General features: G+C 44.2%; 1 protein-coding gene across 1 annotated transcript; it reads left to right on the top strand.

Moving 5' to 3' along the window:
* The first annotated feature begins 3,303 nt into the window (after positions 1-3,303).
* On the top strand, positions 3,304-19,147 carry LOC121533500 (guanine nucleotide-binding protein subunit alpha-11). Its single transcript, XM_041839488.2, has 8 exons — positions 3,304-3,534; positions 3,939-4,096; positions 5,186-5,370; positions 5,595-5,749; positions 8,512-8,640; positions 15,165-15,294; positions 15,756-15,909; positions 16,880-19,147. Exons 2-8 carry the CDS (start codon positions 3,949-3,951, stop codon positions 17,083-17,085), a joined length of 1,107 nt encoding a protein of 368 aa, XP_041695422.2. The 5' UTR covers positions 3,304-3,534; positions 3,939-3,948; the 3' UTR covers positions 17,086-19,147.
* The last annotated feature ends 2,104 nt before the right edge of the window (positions 19,148-21,251 follow it).

Genomic DNA, 21,251 nt, shown 5'->3' with positions numbered 1-21,251 from the left:
TAATACTGTGAAATTGTGAAAATTATGATAATGCCCTTTTAGTGTAAGAGCAGTTTGAAAAGACCGCCTAGATTTCAGCCTGTTTTTGTGGGAAGGAGTTGTGGCCTGCCTGGTGACATCACCAGGCGGTAAATTAGTTAATAGACCAATAACAAAGAGCGTTTCAAACCCTGCTGCCAATAACAGCTAGTTTTCAATTTCCCCCTCGCCACTCAGACCACTCCCAGACAGTCTTCGCAAAATTCTTGCTTGAGAAATGTTTGTTTCTTTTTGACCATTTAAATTTAAAACAATCACAGTAAGGTACTTAATTGTTACCCAGAAATGATTTGATATTGAGATACAAACGGCCGTATTGGACTTTTAAAGAAGTAGCCTTGCTTCTTCCCACTACTTTCTGAAAGCATGATTTGCTGAACTATCACATACACTCTGTAACGTATATGCTAGGAGTCAGGAAGCAGCTGCAGAAGGTGAGTTTAATAATGAGAATAAGCAGATAAACAAAACAGGAGAAGTGTACTGAATGTGAACAAAACCAATACTGCCTGAAGACTGAGGCTACTGAGGGCTAAATAAAGGGGAAGTAATCAAGGTAATGATGAAGTCCAAGTGTGCATTACAATGGGGTGCAGGTGTGCTTAATGATGGTTGCCAGGTGTGCGTAATGTGGGTTGCCAGGACCGGTGGTTAGTAGACCGGCAAAGTCGAGCGCCGGAGAGAGGGAACGGGAGTAGGCGTGACACACTCAACGGACAGTTTATTAGGTACACACATCTAGTACCGGGTTGGACCCCTCTGCCTCCAGAACAGCCTGAATTCTTTGGGCATTCTACAAGGTGTCTGAAATGTTCCACAGGGATGTTGGTCCATCCTGGTGCGATGGCATCACGCAGTTGCTTTGGGATGACAGCAGTACATTCATGCTGCGAACAGCCCGTTCCATCTCATCCCAAATATGCTCTATTAGGTTGAGGTCTGGGGACTGCGCAGGTCACTTAAGTAAACTGAACTCGCTGTCATGTCCCAGGTGATGTTTTTCCACTCTTCAATTGTCCAATGTTGGTGATCACATACCCACTTGAGTCACTTCTTCTTGTTTTTAGCTGATAGGAGTGGAACCCGGTGTGATCGTCTGCTGCAATAGCCCACCCGTGACAAGGATCGACGAGTTGTGCGTTCGAGGTTCCGTTCTGCACACCACTGTTGGATGCGCCATTACTTGCTTGTTTGTGGCCCGCCTGTTACCTTGCACGGTTCTTGCCATTCTCGAACAGCCCGTTCCATCTCATCCCAAATATGCTCTACACGATTCTTGCCATTCTGCGAACAGCCCGTTCCATCTCATCCCAAATATGCTCTATTAGGTTGAGGTCTGGGGACTGCGCAGGTCACTTAAGTAAACTGAACTCGCTGTCATGTCCCAGGTGATGTTTTTCCACTCTTCAATTGTCCAATGTTGGTGATCACATACCCACTTGAGTCACTTCTTCTTGTTTTTAGCTGATAGGAGTGGAACCCGGTGTGATCGTCTGCTGCAATAGCCCACCCGTGACAAGGATCGACGAGTTGTGCGTTCGAGGTGCCGTTCTGCACACCACTGTTGGATGCGCCATTACTTGCTTGTTTGTGGCCCGCCTGTTAGCTTGCACGATTCTTGCCATTCTCCTTCGACCTCTCTCATCAATTAGCTGGTTTCGCCCACAGGACTTTCACTGACTGGATGTTTTTTGTTTGTCGCACCATTCTCTGTAAACCCTTTTAGTGTAAGAGCACTTTTGTGCGTGAAAAGCCCAGGAGGGAGGACGTTTCTGAGATACTGGATCCGGCGCGCCTGGCAACAACGATCATACCATGCTCAAAGTCTCTTAGGTCACTTGTTTTGCCCATTCTAACATTCAATTGAACAGTAACTGAATGCCTCAATGCCTGTTTGCCAGCTTTATATAGCAAGCCACGACCATGTGACTCACTGTCTATAGTAGCGATCAATTTTCATGAATGGGGTAGTGTACCCAAAACTGTCCGGTGAGTGTATGTTCAAACATTATTACATTTGAAATGAAAATGCAAATATCCATTTAAAATCCATGAATGCATCTTTATTGTTTTCACAAAATAAATGCCTTGACGTAAGTCACGTAATCTAATTATGTAGTCATCAATCTCCTCACATGTTATTGTAGTCTGTGTGAGTGGACTCCACTCAATACACAGGGCGGGGCAGAGGGCAACAAAGCAAAGTTGAACCACAGATAATCAGGTGCAGTAGTAGGGTAGGGTAGGGCGCTATGCAATAGCAACATAGATTGCAGACAGAGGCAGGTGCAAAATCCATGAAATTGAAATACCAGATTATAATTGTTCTGTGATAAATCCTTTATAATGCCTTGTTTTATGGGACATATTGGCTACCTCATTCCATTTTCCACAGATAGGGAGGATAGGTTGGGTAGCTCCCCTAGGCAGTAGCTCATACTGCCTGAGCTGAGTTCCCTCTTGCAGTTGCTTCTTCCATGCACTCATCCCTGCCTTTGGGTTATCACAATTGGCTCATCATTTCTCATATTAGGCAGAAAGAAGGGGACTTTCCTGTTACCGTCAGTCCCCACCCCCTCACCATATCTCTCTTTCTCCCCCTCCCTTTCTCAGCAGTGGCTCACCTCACCTTGTTCCCATGGCAATGTTGAGCTCAGGCAATCCTAATATCTGAGACCTAGTGAAGAGTGCACGAAATCCCTGAGTAAAACCGGTTCTGCCTGCTGAGACAAAAGATTGACATACAGAAAGTTAGAAGGAGAGGAGTGACAAATAAACTACCTGTTGTGCCATTCATCTTACACCAAAAACACCTTTAGAATGACTAATCTATGTCTATTGACACTTATGAAAGATTAGTTTGGCATAGGAAAATGATGAGTAACTTACTCCATAACAAAGTCTGAAAGGATGTCTATACGTCCCTGACAGATAGGGAAGGGACTTTTTCCATTCACTTTATACATTTAAAATTCTCATGGGACTGTGGCAGGCTGATAGAGGGATATTGGCCCTCCTGTAGCTCAGTTGGTAGAGTATGGTGCTTGCAACACAAGGGTTGTGGGTTCGATTCCCACGGGGGGCCAGTATGAAAAATGTATGCACTCACTAATTGTAAGTCGCTCTGGATAAGAGTGTCTGCTAAGTGACTAAAATGTCAATTGGATAACACACAAAAAAAAAAAAAAAAAAATGAACCTCAGTCGAAACTTTATCTGCAGTGAGGTAGTCCATGTCACTCAAGGCGCATTCCATTGACTGAGAGGTGTTTTCACCAAACGACATACCCTGCATATTCTACCGAACACGTAGTAGACTTAAACAAGGATCTGCTTATGTTTGAGACTAAATGTTATTGAAACTGGGAAATACTCTGCTGTGCTTCAACGAAACGATCGTACAGTTAAACAAAATATTATAGGAACACTGGGAGAATGGATCGCGCACAACGAAAGTCTGATGTATCTGCTTTACAATGGGTGTGACATCTTGAAGGTAAATCATTTTTGATTAAAAAAAATACTACTTATTTGTTTTTAATAACTTCTTTGTTTGTTCGTGACCGGAATTGTCATAGGTTTTCTGACAGGAAAGTCCCCTAATTGGGCTTTAATTACCATAATAAAAAAGGCTATCAAAAAGTTGAGTAAAATAATTCTGTGTCACCCATTTCTGTTTTTGACACTCATTTGGGTTTCAATGATATAAAGACCAGCAAAATGTGTCGGTGCAATTATTGCACATTATGCAATGATCGCGTTTTTGATTCTGAAAAACATAAAAAATACCTACTTTAAAAACATAGGCTAGTTATAAAAAAACGTTCTGAGAATTACAGTATTGCTAAGCATGAGAAGTATATTATACTAATTTATAAACAATTCTCCTACCTATTTTAGTGAGTTCGACATGGCGTGCTGGAAATGGTGCCGTCGGACCTGCGTTTGTTGCCTGGACGATGAAGAGAGGAGGACCATCGCTATTGACAAGGAGATTCAGAGGATTCTCCGACAGCAGAAGAAGAGAGAACGCAAAGAAATCAAAGTTCTTTTACTCGGTCAGTAGCTCCATCTTCTCTCTTCCGACTTGAAATACATTAGGCTATGTTTATTATAGCATATACACAAGGGCCATTGTTCATTGCTGCCATTACAAAAAAAGGGTTTTCTTCCTTCACTCTTAGGTTTAATAACGTATTGTTATTGAATAACGACAGACCAAAAGCCATATGAAATGTAAGCCTTCTGAAAGTGTCCAGAATGGGCAATGACTTCGACTTTTCATCCATTTAAACCAACAATGAGAACAAAAAAATGATTCATTCAACAAAAACAAAGATCTTTGAGAAAGAGGCAAAGCCAAAAAAAAACATTCATATTTTGAGAAACATGCAATGCCATTTATTATTTGAGGACACCTGGACTGGGAGTGTAAAATAAACTTAGTGGGTGAGGAATGCATGAGGTATACACCTCTCTAAGTCTAGGGCCTATTTTATGTAATTACTAAGGAAAGACAAATATGTTAAGCATGTGTTGACATGTTAACATTTGAAGAATGAGAGAGATGGGGTCATGAAATACTTACAAAGTAGGCTACTCTGTGAAATAAAAACTCAATCATTTGATGAAAGGGAAATCAAAGGCGGTAAAATGTTTTGAGATTTTTGGTTCCAATGGATGATCTCTGTATGTGTAGTTCCCACCGTAAAGCATACAGGAGGAGGTGTTATGGTGTGGGGATGATTTGCTGGTGACACTGTCTGTGAATTCAAGGCACACTTAACCAGCATGGCTACCACAGCATTCTGCAGTGATACGCCATCCCATCTGGTTTGGGCTTAGTGGGACTATCTTTTGTTTTTCAACACGACAATGACCCAACACACCTCCAGGCTGTGTAAGGGATATTTTACCAAGAAGGAGAGTGATGGAGGTTTGTCACTAGGCAGATGGCTGGTATCGCTTGAAAGCATGTGTGAGGTTTTGATGAGTTGCCGAATGCGAATGTTAATTGTGTAATGATGTCTCTGACTCTTCAGCGGATCAACACTTATTGTAACATTGCATTGTTTAATAAAAATTAAAAAAACATCCTTTGAGAAGTGTTCTCCTTTCTGACTCTCCTCTGGGCTATGTGTCCTCAGGCACAGGGGAGAGTGGGAAAACCACCTTCATCAGACAGATGAGGATCATCCATGGAAGTGGCTTCTCTGAGGAGGAAAGACGGGACTTCACCAAGCTCATCTACCAGAACATCTTCACGGCTGTGAAAGCTATGACCCAGGCCATGACCACCCTCAGATTGCCCTATGCCTACCCAGAGAATGAGGTCAGGGTCTGGTGGCATACCGTACATACTGTTCAATCAAACTGACCTTTAACCATTAGTGAAAGGCACCCTCTGTAGCATCTATTTACAAAACACATTATACACAAAACACATTATACACATGCTGTTTCTGTGTTTTTGATTTGAGAGGCTTTCACTGATTTTTCTTTGACGCCTGTGGATCAGACATTAAAACCAATTAAAGCCCCTCTATCTACCCTCAGATGAATGCCAGGTGTGTGCAGGATGTGGACACAGTGCAGGTCACCCAGCTGGACCGTGGCTATGTGGACGCCATCTGCCGTCTCTGGGCCGACCCAGGCCTCCGTGTCTGCTACAGCCGCCGCAGCGAGTATCAGCTGCTGGACTCCACAGAGTAGTGAGTTCTCTCTCTCTCTCTCTCTCTCTCTCTCTCTCTCTCTCTCTCTCTCTCTCTCTCTCTCTCTCTCTCTCTCTCTCTCTCTCTCTCTCTCTCTCTCTGTCTGTCTGTCTGTCTCTCTCTGTCTCTTTGTCTCTGGCTCTCTCTCTGTCTGTGTGTGTGTGTGTGGGACATATTTACTAAGCATTTGCAAAGATTGCACCTGTTTTTTCAGTAGATGTTTTTTGCTTCCTTGGTAAAATGTAAGTATGTAAATATAAACTTGTATACTTGAATAATCAAAAACAATTAAATATAAATGTAAGTTTCATTTACAACACAGTGTCCTTCATTGTATACTGTCCTTATCAACTGCAGAATCCATAATGTCCATTGGAGGGGGCTAGTTGACAAATAAATACACATCAAGATCTCAGCCATGTTGAAATGACATTTCCACAAACAACCATCTTGTCAGGCACCATTCATTTGATTTCATGTTATAAAATACACAGCCACAATGCAGATTGTTTCTCACTCTCCACCCATTATTGAAAGCTACCCGATAGTAAAGTTTAGTTTCCTTTTAGAATGAATTTGCTAATTAAGTTGAAATGGAATACATTGATACAGACAAAGTCAACAAGTTGACATCAGAGTAGCTAATGCATCACATTATGAGAAAATGAATGGAAAGGACTCATCTCAATCACTGCAATACTGTTGGACTGCCATGTGTTCCTGACGTATCTGTCCGTACCTGTCCTCTCTCTCCTTCTCTCTGATCTCTCAGTATTTACTCAGCTAGCTCTGCGTCATTATAGCAGCATAATAAGAAACATGCACATAGTCAGTCAACATCCAATTAATGACAGGGTGTATCAACAAAAGCCATGAAAACAATCATCCCAACACAGTGGTAAAGACTCCATGTCCCTTTGTCTAATTTCCAAGCTCAATTCGAAACTAAATTTGTGTTGATTGTTGTTGTATACAGTTAATATTACATGTCTCATGTACAGAACATGACAGATAGAATGAACTTGCGACCACCATTGTCATTACCACGGGAAATATAATTACAGTGGGGGAAAAAAGTATTTAGTCAGCCACCAATTGTGCAAGTTCTCCCACTTAAAAAGATGAGAGAGGCCTATAATTTTCATCATAGGTACACGTCAACTATGACAGACAAATTGAGGAAAAAAAATCCAGAAAATCACATTGTAGGATTTTTTATGAATTTATTTGCAAATTATGGTGGAAAATAAGTATTTGGTCACCTACAAACAAGCAAGATTTCTGGCTCTCACAGACCTGTAACTTCTTCTTTAAGAGGCTCCTCTGTCCTCCACTCATTACCTGTATTAATGGCACCTGTTTGAACTGGTTATCAGTATAAAATACACCTGTCCACAACCTCAAACAGTCACACTCCAAACTCCACTATGGCCAAGACCAAAGAGCTGTCAAAGGACACCAGAAACAAAATTGTAGACCTGCACCAGGCTGGGAAGACTGAATCTGCAATAGGTAAGCAGCTTGGTTTGAAGAAATCAACTGTGGGAGCAATTATTAGGAAATGGAAGACATACAAGACCACTGATAATCTCCCTCGATCTGGGGCTCCACCTAAGATCTCACCCCGTGGGGTCAAAATGATCACAAGAACGGTGAGCAAAAATCCCAGAACCACACGGGGGGGACCTAGTGAATGACCTGCAGAGAGCTGGGACCAAAGTAACAAAGCCTACCATCAGTAACACACTACGCCGCCAGGGACTCAAATCCTGCAGTGCCAGACGTGTCCCCCTGCTTAAGCCAGTACATGTCCAGGCCCGTCTGAAGTTTGCTAGAGTGCATTTGGATGATCCAGAAGAGGATTGGGAGAATGTCATATGGTCAGATGAAACCAAAATAGAACTTTTTGGTAAAAACTCAACTCGTCGTGTTTGGAGGACAAAGAATGCTGAGTTGCATCCAAAGAACACCATACCTACTGTGAAGCATGGGGGTGGAAACATCATGCTTTGGGGCTGTTTTTCTGCAAAGGAACCAGGACGACTGATCCGTGTAAAGGAAAGAATGAATGGGGCCATGTATCGTGAGATTTTGAGTGAAAACCTCCTTCCATCAGCAAGGGCATTGAAGATGAAACGTGGCTGGGTCTTTCAGCATGACAATGATCCCAAACACACCACCCGGGAAACGAAGGAGTGGCTTCGTAAGAAGCATTTCAAGGTCCTGGAGTGGCCTAGCCAGTCTCCAGATCTCAACCCCATAGAAAATCTTTGGAGGGAGTTGAAAGTCCGTGTTGCCCAGCGACAGCCCCAAAACATCACTGCTCTAGAGGAGATCTGCATGGAGGAATGGGCCAAAATACCAGCAACAGTGTGTGAAAACCTTGTGAAGACTTACAGAAAACATTTGACCTGTGTCATTGCCAACAAAGGGTATATAACAAAGTATTGAGAAACTTTTGTTATTGACCAAATACTTATTTTCCACCATCATTTGCAAATAAATTCATTAAAAATCCTACAATGTGATTTTCTGGATTTTTTTTTCTCATTTTGTTTGTCATAGTTGACTTGAACCTATGATGAAAATTACAGGCCTCTCTCATCTTTTTAAGTGGGAGAACTTGAACAATTGGTGGCTGACTAAATACTTTTTTCCCCCACTGTATATCACATTTTTCTCTCACTCTCTCTCTTTCTCTCACTGTTTTTTGCTCTCTCTTTTTACCTCTCTCTCTCTTTCTGTCTTTCTGTCCTTTTCAGTTACATGACCAATCTGGACCGCATATCTGCCCCAGACTACATCCCCACAGCGCAGGACGTGCTGCGGGTTCGATTCCCCACCACTGGCATCCATGACTACTCCTTCACCGTGAAGACCATCACACTCAGGTGGCCACACTCTCACTCATATCACTCAGATCACTCACCCTGGACTCACCCAGATGTCAAGGGAACTAATGGAACACCATAGCTGCTGATGAAATTGTGGACTACATAGAGCTGGGAAATATAGACAAAAAGTCATATCACGATATATTGACCCATTTTGCTCAATAATGATAAATCCAATGGTAAATATATACAGTGCATTCAGAAAGTATTCAGACCCCTTGACTTTTTCCACATTTTGTTACGTTACAGCCTTATTCTAAAATGGATTAAATGGTTTTTTCCCTCATCAATCTACACACAATACCCCATAAAGACAAAGCAAAAACAGGTTTTTAGACATGTTTGCAAATGTATATATATATTTTTAAAAAATCACATTTACATAAGTATTCAGACCCTTTACTCAGTACTTTGTTGAAGCACCTTTGGCAGCGATTACAGCCTTGAGTCTTCTTGGGTATGACGCTACAAGCTTGGCACACCTACATTTGGGGAGTTTCTCCCGTTCTTCTCTGCAGATCCTCTGAAGCTCTTTCAGGTTGGATGGGGAGCATCGCTGCACAGCTATTTTCAGGTCTCTCCAGTGATTTTCAGGTCTCTCTTCAGCTCTCTCCTCGTCTGACCATGTGTTTTCGCATACCCCAAGAGCATCTGGTCAGCGGGGTGGTGGCACAGGAATCCTCATCTCTCCCAAGTGGACATTCTCTCTTTTTCCCCTGACCCATCTGTCTATCTCCTCATTTGAATTCCATGCTGTCACAGTCACTAGCCCATTCAAGCTTAACATCCTTGTCATTTATAGCCCTCCATGAACTCTCCCTTGGAGAGTTATAATAATAATAATATGCCATTTAGCAGACGCTTTTATCCAAAGCGACTTACAGTCATGCGTGCATACATGAGTTCATCAATGAGCTTGACGCCTTGATAAGTTCCTTTCCTGAGGATGGCTCACCCCTCACAGTTCTGGGTGACTTTAACCTCCCTACGTCTACCTTTGACTCATTTCTCTCTGCCTCCTTCTTTCCACTCCTCTCCTCTTTTGACCTCACCCCTCTCACCGTCCCCCTACTCACAAGGCAGGCAATACGCTTGACCTCATCTTTACTAGATGCTGTTCTTCTACTAATCTCACTGCAACTCCCCTCCATGTCTCCGACCACTACTTTGTATCCTTTTCTCTCTCGCTCTCCTCCAACACTACTCACTCTGCCCCTACTCAGATGGTAATGCGCCGTCACAACCTTCGCTCTCTCCCGCTACACTCTCCTCTTCCATCCTATCATCTCTTCCATCTGCTCAATCCTTCTCCCTCCAATCTCCTGATTCTGCCTCTCCTCCCTTTCTGCATCCTTTGACTCTCTATGTCCCCTATCCTCCCGGCCGGCTCGGTCCTCCCCTCCTGCTCCGTGGCTTGACGACGCATTGCGAACTCACAGAACAGGGCTCCGGGCAGCCGAGCGGAAATGGAGGAAAACTAGACTCCCTGTGGACCTGGCATCTTTTCACTCCCTCCTCTCTACATTTTCTTCCTCTGTTTCTGCTGCTAAAGCCACTTTCTACCACTCTAAATTCCAAGCATCTGCCTCTAACCCTAGGAAGCTCTTTGCCGCCTTCTCCTCCCTGCTGAATCCTCCTCCTCCTCCCCCTCCCTCCTCCCTCTCTGTGGATGACTTCGTCAACCATTTTGAAAAGAAGGTTGACGACATCCGATCCTCGTTTGTTAAGTCAAATGACACTGCTGGTCCTGCTCACACTGCCCTACCCTATGCTTAGACTTCTTTCTCCCCTCTCTCTCCAGATGAAATCTTGCGACTTGTGACGGCCGGCCGCCCAACAACCTGCCCGTTTGACCCTATCCCCTCCTCTCTTCTCCAGACCATCTCCGTTGACCTTCTCCCTTACCTCACCTCGCTCATCAACTCATCCTTGACCACTGGCTATGTCCCTTCCGTCTTCAAGAGAGCGAGAGTTGCACCCCTTCTCAAAAAACCTACACTCGATCCCTCCGATGTCAACAACTACAGACCAGTATCCCTTCTTTCTTTTCTCTCCAAAACTCTTGAGCGTGCCGTCTTTAGCCAACTCTCTTGCTATCTCTCTCAGAATGACCTTCTTGATCCAAACCAGTCAGGTTTCAAGACTGGTCATTCAACTGAGACTGCTCTTCTCTGTGTCACGGAGGCTCTCCGCACTGCTAAAGCTAACTCTCTCTCCTCTGTTCTTGTCCTTCTAGACCTGTCTGCTGCCTTTGATACTGTTAACCATCAGATCCTCCTCTCCACCCTCTCCGAGTTGGGCATCTCTGGCGCGGCTCACTCTTGGATTGCGTCCTACCTGACCGGTCGCTCCTACCAATTGGCGTGGCGAGAATCTGTCTCCGCACCACGTGCTCTCACCACTGGTGTCCCCCAGGGCTCAGTTCTAGGCCCTCTCCTATTCTCTCTATGTCACGATCGTCGTAGGGAATAGACCAAGGCGCAGCGTGATGAACGAACATGTTTATTTACCTTTAGTGATAAATACTGACAATGAACAAAACAACAAACGACTCGTAACGTCCTAGGTAACATAGACCAACACGGAACAAGAACCCACAAACACAAAGGGAAAAACAGACAGTTTAAATATGGCTCCCAATCAGAGACAACCAGCCAAAAGCTGACACTCGTTGCCTCTGATTGGGAGTCACTCAGGCCAACATAGAAATAAACAAACTAGAACTCCCAACATAGAAATACACCACATAGAAAGAACACACCCTGGCTCAACATATAGAGTCCCAGAGCCAGGGTGTTACACTCTATACACCAAGTCACTTGGCTCTGTCATATCCTCACATGGTCTCTCCTATCATTGCTACGCAGACGACACACAATAAATTTTCTCTTTTCCCCCTTCTGATAACCAGGTGGCGAATCGCATCTCTGCATGTCTGGCAGACATATCAGTGTGGATGATGGATCACCACCTCAAGCTGAACCTCGGCAAGACGGAGCTGCTCTTCCTCCCGGGGAAGGACTGCCCGTTCCATGATCTCGCCATCATGGTTGACAACTCCGTTGTGTCCTCCTCCCAGAGTGCAAAGAGCCTTGGCGTGACCCTGGACAACACCCTGTCGTTCTCCGCTAACATCAAGCCGGTGACCCGATCCTGTAGGTTCATGCTCTACAACATTCGGAGAGTACGACCCTGCCTTACACAGGAAGCGGCACAGGTCCTAATCCAGGCACTTGTCATCTCCCGTCTGGATTACTGCAACTCGCTGTTGGCTGGACTCCCTGCCTGTGCCATTAAACCCCTACAACTCATCCAGAATGCCGCAGCCCGTCTGGTGTTCAACCTTCCCAAGTTCTCTCACGTCACCCCGCTCCTCCGCACACTCCACTGGCTTCCAGTTGAAGCTTGCATCTGCTACAAGACCATGGTGCTTGCCTACGGAGCTGTGAGGGGAACGGCACCTCCGTACCTTCAGGCTCTGATCAGTCCCTACACCCAAACGAGGGCATTGCATTCATCCACCTCTGACCTGCTGGCCCCCCTACCTCTGCGGAAGCACAGTTCCCGCTCAGCCCAGTCAAAACTGTTCGCTGCTCTGGCACCCCAATGGTGGAACAAGCTCCCTCACGACGCCAGGACAGCGGAGTCACTCACCACCTTCCGGAGACACTTGAAACCCCACCTCTTTAAGGAATACCTGGGATAGGATCAAGTAATCCTTCTACCCCCCCTTACCCCACCCCCCAAAAATTAAAAATAAATAAAATAAAAATAAACATATTGTCAAGTGGTTATCCCACTGGCTATAAGGTGAATGCACCAATTTGTAAGTCGCTCTGGATAAGAGCGTCTGCTAAATGACGTAAATGTAAAAATGTAAATGTGATGTTCGATCGGGTTCAAGTCCAGGCTCTGGCTGGGCCACTCAAGGACATTCAGAGACTTGTCCCGAAGCCACTCCTGCGTTGTCTTGGCTGTGTGCTTAGGGTCATTGTCCTGTTGGAAGGTGAACCTCTGGAGCAGGTTTTCATCAAGGATCTCTCTGTACTTTGCTCCGTTCATCTTTCCCTCGATCCTGACTAGTCTTCCAGTCCCTGCCGCTGAAAAACATCCCCACAGCATGATGCTGCCACCACCATGCTTCACCGTAGGGATGGTGCCAGGTTTCCTCCAGACGTGACACTTGGCATTCAGGCCAAAGAGTTCAATCTTGGTTTCATCAGACCAGAGAATCTTGTTTCTCATGGTCTGAGAGTCCTTTAGATGCCTTTTGGCAAACTCCAAGTGGGCTGTCGTGCCTTTTACTGAGGAGTGGCTTCCGTCTGGCCACTCTACCATAAAGGCCTGATTGGTGGAGTGCTGCAGAGATGGTTGTCCTTCTGGAAGGTTCTCCCATCTCGACAGAGGAACTCTGGAGCTCTGTCAGAGTGACCATCGGGTTCTTGGTCACCTCCCTGACCAAGACCCTTCTCCCCTGATTGCTCAGTTTGGCCGGGCGGCCAGCTCTAGGAATGAGTCTTGGTGGTTCCAAACTACTTCCATTTAAGAATGATGGAGGCCACTGTGTTCTTGGGGACCTTCAATGCTGCATAAATTTTTTGGTACCCTTCCCCAGATCTGTGCCTCGACACAATCCTGTCTCGGAGCTCTATGGACAATTCCTTCGACCTCATGACTTGGTTTTTTCTCTGACATGCACTGTCAACTGTGGAACGTTATATAGACAGGTGTGTGCCTTTCCAAATCATGTCCAATCAATTGAATTTACCACAGGTGGACTCCAATCAAGTTGTAGAAACATCTCAAGGATGATCAATGGAAACAGGATGCACCGGAGCTCAATTTCGAGTCTCATAGCATAGGTGCTGAATACTTATGCAAATAAGGTATTTCCGTTTTTGTTATTTTTTATGCAAAAATGTCTAAACACCTGCTTTCACTTTATTATGGGGTATTGTCTGTAGATTAATTAGGATTTTTTAAATGTTATCAATTTTAGAACAAGGCTGTAACATAACAAAATGTGGAAAAAGTGAAGGTGCCTGAATACTTTCCGAATGCACTGTAAATAGATATTTTTTTAAAGCACAGTTACTTTCCATAAGTTGCATGGCTCTAGACTTACCACTAAGAAGTAAGAAAATAAAGAAGTGTTCTATTTTATCTAACATGTTCCGGGAATGCATGGTTGCTATTCTGATGTGCAACATGTCAAAATAGCATCCAGAATGATGCGATTTGCTTGCATCTTTTTAGTGCATATTGGCCTATAGGCTATAGCCTATTCTACATAATTAACCACCTGATGAAGTGGGAACTCAAAACACCTTAGCTAAATAGCTAATTCTGAATATGAAATTGTTGCTAGCCTTGTAATTGATGTAGCCTTTATAGGCTACTTGATCTATTCACTGCCACAAATGCAGCATATTCCGTTTGTAAAGTGCTATAATTTCCTCAATATTGAGAGTTGAGAAATAATTGTTATACTCACAGAAAGCGAAGTCTCTCCTCTATTTAACTACATTTAATGTAGTTGTTTTAAAAACAGTGTTTTCCCCCGCAACTACATTGAAATGTTGCTCAACAGTCATATATGCATGTGCTTATCCTTCACTCTGTGTGCAAAGAGGGGAGTGGAACTGAGAGCCGGCATCGGCAGATAGGGACAGGGCAGATACTTTCATTGCAGGAAGCAGATTAATGCACATTACTGTTTGCCAAATAATGGTTTGAGATCCAAAAAATCTGCAGGAACATTGTATAGCCTAATCACCGAAAATTACGACATAAGCAAGATTGCTTCAGTAAGAGGTGGGCAATGTCGGTGATGGTAATTTTTCGGTTTATCGTCCCAAGTCTAGGACTAGACTATAGGCTCGCTGGCAGAGATATTGTCTGACTCTACCCTAGGTTGCTTTGGACACAGTGGAATTACAATCACATACAATCACTGAGAACTCACTCATTTCTTTTTGTGCCTTTGAACATGTCCATGCAATTGTTTTTTAGGAGACCTTCATATTATTAACATGAAAGGTCCAGCTATCTCCAGGTGTGGTGTTTTTCACTTCCTCTGTTGTGAAAGGTTAGACTGTAATTTGTCTCTGTAATCAGGCAGGCAGGATACAGTGGGATAGAAATGGTAAGGTATCAATTATGGCCTTTTTATAGCCAAATGCTCTTTGAGACTCATTTGCATGAGGACTTGGAAACTGAAACAGGTTTGATATGTGACAGCAGGAGAGAGAAGAGAGGAGTCTCGGTATACACAGGGGGATATGGCAGCCTCTCTCACAGTGTTAGCTACACCTCTATAGAGTACAGACACTCCTAACACTTTAACAACTCTGACCAGCTGCCTCGCCAAGACAAGGCCCCTGCCATGCGTGGCATCACAAACACCTTATTGATAAAAGGGCACAACAGTGTTTGTGTGTGAGATGAAAGATGCTCTAACAGGTGTTTTATCATTTTCTCTCTCTGTCTCTGCCTCTCTCTCTCTCTCTCTCTCCGGGTAGGATTGTGGATGTGGGTGGACAGAAGTCAGAGAGGAGAAAGTGGATCCATTGTTTTCAGGATGTGACGTCCCTCATTTTCCTGGCTTCCCTCAGCGAGTACGACCAGGTCCTGGAGGAGAGAGAGACTGATGTGAGCACCTGTCTGTCTGTATCTGTCGGGCTGACTGGCTTGTCTGTCTGTCTGTCTGTCTGTCTGTCTGTCTGTCTGTCTGGCTTGTCTGGCTGTTTGTCTGTCTAGCTTGTCTGTCTGGCCTGTCTGTCTGTCTTTCAGTCAAGTCAGTCAAACAGTCAGTCAGTCTATCTGTCTGTCCGTGTGTGACGTCCTTGGCCTTCAATGTAAGTCAAGGTTTTTCTCTCCAGAGGTTTTTCTGGCCATGGCCAACAGGTCTTACTGTTGCCTATCAAAACCTGCTGCCTTACCGCAATCTCTCCAACCCTCCCTCCTGACCAAGGCTCACTAAGCCGCTTATCTTTCCTGGACACTTTTTAGTCTCCCTCTAAATTCATTAACCCCCATCTCTCCCTCTTCTCCCCCCTCCTCTCCCCCTTCACTCCCTCTCCCCCCTCTCTCCCCCTCTTCCCCCCCAGCAGAAGCGTATGGATGAGAGCTTAGCTTTGTTCTACACCACCATCCACTCCCCTTGGTTCCTCAACACCTCTATCATCCTCTTCCTCAACAAGACAGACATCCTGGCTGATAAGATCCAGGCGTCCGACCTGCAGAAGTACTTCCCAGGGTTCACAGGTAGCTCTACACACACACACAGACACACTCAGATACACATACACACACTCTCACACACACTCTCTCACACACACACACACATCCCCTCACATTGAGCTGGTAGATAATAAGCAGTGTGGATGTAAACTTATCGAGCCACATTCTTTGGTGTTTCATTTTTCTTTCTCAAACCGTTAGAGATGTAGCTAACTGTGCTTCTGGCTGGAATAACAAAGACCTTATTTTAGAAAGTCATTTCAAACCTAGTGATATTTCCATTTCTCAGGGTGAGTTCTCACATGAATACATAACCATGCTGGCTATAGCAAAACCAGTAAACATAATGTTTTTTGAGTACCATTTATTCTTGTTTCAGCAAGGGTTGAATGTGTGATTGTTTTCATATTACTTCCAGGTGTATGGCGTGGGTACATAGTTTATGTTTAATGTGGTCCTGTGTGGATCAGGTGATATCTCAAAGCACCTGTACTAAAGTGGCTAACAATGTGCCTCCACTGATGTGGAAGGAAGGTAGCAGAGCCTCTCTGCCTATACCTCAGCTCCGCTCACCCTCTCCCCCGGCCTGTTGCCCATGGCAACCATAAATACCCTGCTCTTTGCATCATTAAGCTATCACTCCGGGCGTCTGTGGCGGGGGGTTGCGGAGACGTTGTTCTTTCCTTCATAAAGTCTGAAATTATTAGTATAGATTCATTCATATTGGCTGTTCGATGTACAGTTGCCATTTAAATGTTTTGTACTAAATGGTAACATTGTGTGATGGCTGCATTATTACATGAAAATCATTCAATATGTTCTATCTTGGGATTTTATCCTTTGCTTGTAATTTTTGTTTCTAATGGCCTCCCATTTCTCTCTTCCATATTCCCACATCTCCTGACCTTTTCTCTCCCCTCTCTCACTCTCCTCCCTCACTGTGGTTGTCTCCATCTCTTTCCTGCCCCTTGTCCTCCTCACCCCACACATGTAGGAAAGCGACGTGATGCTCAGGATGCTATGAAGTACATCCAGAAGATGTATGAGCAGCAGGCTCACTGCCGGGACAAGAAGGAAGATAGCAAGACGCTGTACCCCCACTTTACCTGCGCCACCGACACCAACAACATCCGCAAGGTGTTCAGTGACGTCAAGGACACGGTGCTCCTCAAGTCCCTCAAGGAGTATGGGGTGATCTGAGGGCCTGGGGACCCGCCTGCCTATGGGGCCACACTCAACCAACAACCACTCAGGGCAGAAGAGACTCTCCCTCCATCCCTCCCTCGCTCACTTTTCTCCTCTCTCTCAATCTCATCTCCAGTGGGGATGCTCTTGGGTCAAACCTTCTTATTACAGGAAGGAATCTCTCCCTGGAGAGCAGAACAAAATGGAGTGACTCCTATGACTCCTGTAACAGTAACCTGTGTTACACACACACACTCTGGTTGGTATTTTACAATGATGTGTGTAAGGGCTTGGAGATTTAGTGGCTCTACCAGTGATTGAAACTGGAATAGAGATGTCATGAAGTGCTGTGTCTCCATTATGTTAGTGATGACTTTAGCAGGTGGAGAGGAGAACTATATAGCCCCTCTATATCCCTAACACGACCCTGTTCATAGAAAATGCCTCTGATCTGGAGATCACTACAGAAGATTTGACTCTATCTGTGTGTTGAATTAACACTACTGTACACGCGTTGTAGCCATTACATAACACATAGCCAGTTCACACCTATGAGAAGTAGCCACCATTGAAGGCTTGTGTAACATTTTGTGTTTGGTTGGTCTTTTAATTGGTTTGCTTGGTTGACACCCGTATATTTTGTCGCTGGGTCTCAGATGTGAGATGTGATGCAGGCGAGAAATGTGGGAGTCGAGGCGTTTACTATGGCGGTGTCAGAAATCACATGATGTCATAATGGGTTCCCCTGACACAGTATGTTATGGAATGCAATGCTGTACTGTACACTGTTAGGATTCTTGGTTTGGTTCTTGGTGGATGCTTTTGTTTAGTCTCTTCCCCTAATGTGCCTGCCTTACGACCAATCACTACCTGCTATACATTGAGTTCATATGGGAACAACAACGCCGGTGAATCTATACATTAACCAACAAATGAGAGTGCTTAAGAGCAGCAGCCAAGTACGGGGTTATTAATAGCTGGCATGCATGCTGCTGTTAAAGCTGAAATGTATTAAAAGATCTCATTAAATTCCTAGGACCCTATTAGGGCTGCTATTAGGTGGCTGAGAGAGGCCAGTTAAAACGAACCCCTGGCATCGTGGGTGGTTCAAGTCTTGCCACTGTCTTATAGCTCTAAAAATCAACAGCAAAAAGTGTGGTTATGATGTAGTTATGATGTGAATGGTGATAGGCTGCAGCCTACGGTAGGGCTTTGATTTGAGCAGTGGAGTTTTATTATCCTCTCTTCGGGCTGGCATCAAAGGTTACACAGCAAAACAAGGATTCAATCATTGTGTCAAGATTATAAACAACAACTCATTATTCATAGTTGGCTTGACCTTTTACCCTGGTCCCCTATCAATATTTATGTTCAGTCAATATTTAGTTTAGCAGGCTCAGGCTGTGCTCAACTTGTTTCAAGTTCAGTAGCATTTTATATTGGATTTTATATTGTTGTAATTTAAGGGATATGGTCTCTATAAATACGAGTGTAATATCCATCTCAATATGTGTGAGTGGAGCAGGATGGAGTCTGTCTGATAATACAGGTATTAATATTCTGACCTGTGTGCATCACTAGAGCAGATGATGAGTGTGTCAGTGGAAAAGGACTTCAAAGTCAGATTAAAACTTCTTCCATTAAATTGAAGTCAGTAATTACAAATTGCAGGCATGGATCATACAATATGCATCTATTTTATCAAGGTTTGAGAATATTGCTTTGCTACAGTCTGAAGAATGTATACAGTATAAGGACTTGAGCTGTGTTTTCAAACTTTTTACTCAAATTGTTTTTTGGTAAAGGACTCTGGTCTGAATGTGCAACTAGTGTATAGCTATATTCCCCTGCAGAACTGAACATAGGCCCTGCTACCTGATGTTATGAATTATTAATTGAGTTCATCTTCTTTTGTTATATTAGACCACCTCATTAACAGCTAGTGTGACAGGAGGTATTGTACTGTATATATTACAGACTAACATAGGGAGAACTCTTATTTGGTGCAAATATTTTTTATAGATTTGGGCAGAATATGGGGAAATATTTTCTAATTAAAGTGATGTTTTGAAAAATATTCTGTTTATGTTGTGTGTTTGTGTTTTTCTTCAGGCTATGGTACTCGTTGGAAATATACACTTGTGTAAACATGTGTAGTGCTGCATACTGTAGCTTGTCTTGTTGATATACTCTAGCTTCCTGTCACTCAGCACTCCAAGGAGGAGTGGCTTAGCTTGCCTTGCTTTGGCTGCTGTTTTCATCCTCTCTTCTTCAAATAGTCATATAGGATCTTTAACCTGCCGTTTATCATTTCAATAAACCCCTGTGTGTGCTTAAGGTGCGGCCCGAGAGAGAACCTGTAAGGTCAGGTGTGTGGGTTAACAAACAGACAGCTGACTTTGGCAAAATAACTCAGGAACTCAGCCCTGAAAGCCAGCTTGTCTGTTAGTAAAGGAGGAAATTAGCACGTGTTTTTATGTCTTTTACGGCACACACTGATTGTTGACTTCTTCATACCGTAACCGTATCTGATGTTCTTCAATGTCCCATTGATATTATCTGCTTCTCTCGATGGTTGCTTATTTACTGCAATAGTGCAAGTCTGCCACTAAAACAAAAAGTCACCATGGGTGGATAGGCTTATGACTACTTATGTAACACATTTCAGGGTTTTGATTTGTTATTGTAACAATACTATACAATGTCACAACAATACCATGGTAAATAAGCCTGGGGCACAGATACTGTGTCTATGTACACACATAACCAAATAATGTTTCACTATATACAGTGTATTCGGAAAGTATTCAGACCCCTTGACTTTTTCCACATTTTGTTACGGTACAGCCTTATTCTAAAATTGATTAAATAAATACAAATCCTCATTAATCTGCACAAAGTACCCCATATTGACAAAGCAAAAACAGGTTTTTAGAAATGTTTGCAAAAAAAGAAAAAAAGTATAAGAAGTACCTTGTTTACATAAGTATTCAGACCCTTTGCTATGAGACTCGAAATTGAGCTCAGGTGCATCCTGTTTCCATTGATCATCCTTGAGATGTTCCTACAACTTGATTGGAGTCCACCTGGGGTAACATGAATTGATTAGACATGATTTGGAAAGGCACACACCTGTCTATATATGGTCCCACAGTTGACAGTGCATGTCAGAGCAAAAACCAAGCCATGAGGTCGAAGGAATTGTCCGTAGAGCTCAGAGACAGGATTGTGTCGAGGCACAGATCTGGGGAAGGGTACCAGAAAATGTCTGCAGCATTGAAGGTCCCCAAGAACACAGTGGCCTCCATCATTCTTAAATGGAAGAAGTTTGGAACCACCAAGACTCTTCCTAGAGCTGGCTGCCCGGCCAAACTGAGCAATTGGGGGAGAAGGGCCTTGGTCAGGGAGGTGACCAAGAACCCAATGGTCACTCTGACAGTGCTCCAGAGTTCCTCTGTGGAGATGGGAGAACCTTCCAGAAGGACAACCATCTCTGCAGCACTCCACCAATCAGGCCTTTATGATAGAGTGGCCAGACGGAAGCCACTCCTCAGTAAAAGGCACATGACAGCCCGCTTGGAGTTTGACAAAAGGCATCTAAAGACTCTCAGACCATGAGAAACAAGATTCTCTGGTCTGATGAAATCAAGATTGAACTCTTTGGCCTGAATGCCAAGCGTCTCGTCTGGAGGAAACCTGGCACCATCCCTACTGTGAAGCATGGTGGTGGCAGCACCATGCTGTGGGGATGTTATTCAGTGGCAGGGACTGAGAGTCTAGTCAGGATCGAGGGAAAGATGAACGGAGCAAAGTACAGAGAGATCCTTGATGAAAACCTGCTCCAGAGCACTCAGGACCTCAGACTGGGGCGAAGGTTCACCTTCCAACAGGACAATGACCCTAAGCACACAGCCAAGACAATGCAGGAGTGGCTTCGGGACAAGTCTCTGAATGTCCATGAGTGGCCCAGCCAGAGCCCGGACCGGAACCCGATCGAACAACTCTGGAGAGACCTGAAAATAGCTGTGCAGCGACGCTCCCCATCCTACCTTACAGAGCTTGAGAGGATCTGCAGAGAAGAATGGGAGAAACTCCCCAAATACAGGTGTGCCAAGCTTGTAGCATCATACCCAATAAGGCTTGAGGCTGTAATCGCTGCCAAATGTGCTTCAACAAAGTGC

The sequence above is a fragment of the Coregonus clupeaformis genome, chromosome 20 (assembly GCF_020615455.1).
Source record: "Coregonus clupeaformis isolate EN_2021a chromosome 20, ASM2061545v1, whole genome shotgun sequence".
NCBI classification, from domain to species: Eukaryota; Metazoa; Chordata; class Actinopteri; order Salmoniformes; family Salmonidae; genus Coregonus; species Coregonus clupeaformis.
The sequence above is the reverse complement of the archived record's forward strand: the minus strand, read 5'-3'. Positions and strand labels throughout refer to the sequence as shown.

Coding starts and splice junctions, on each gene's coding strand:
- LOC121533500 (XM_041839488.2), top strand. CDS start 3,949: ATGGCGTGCTGGAAATGGTGCCGTCGGACCTGCGTTTGTTGCCTGGAC. Junction 5,371..5,594: donor ATGCCTACCCAGAGAATGAG/GTCAGGGTCTGG, acceptor ATCTACCCTCAG/ATGAATGCCAGGTGTGTGCA. Junction 15,910..16,879: donor GTACTTCCCAGGGTTCACAG/GTAGCTCTACAC, acceptor CCACACATGTAG/GAAAGCGACGTGATGCTCAG.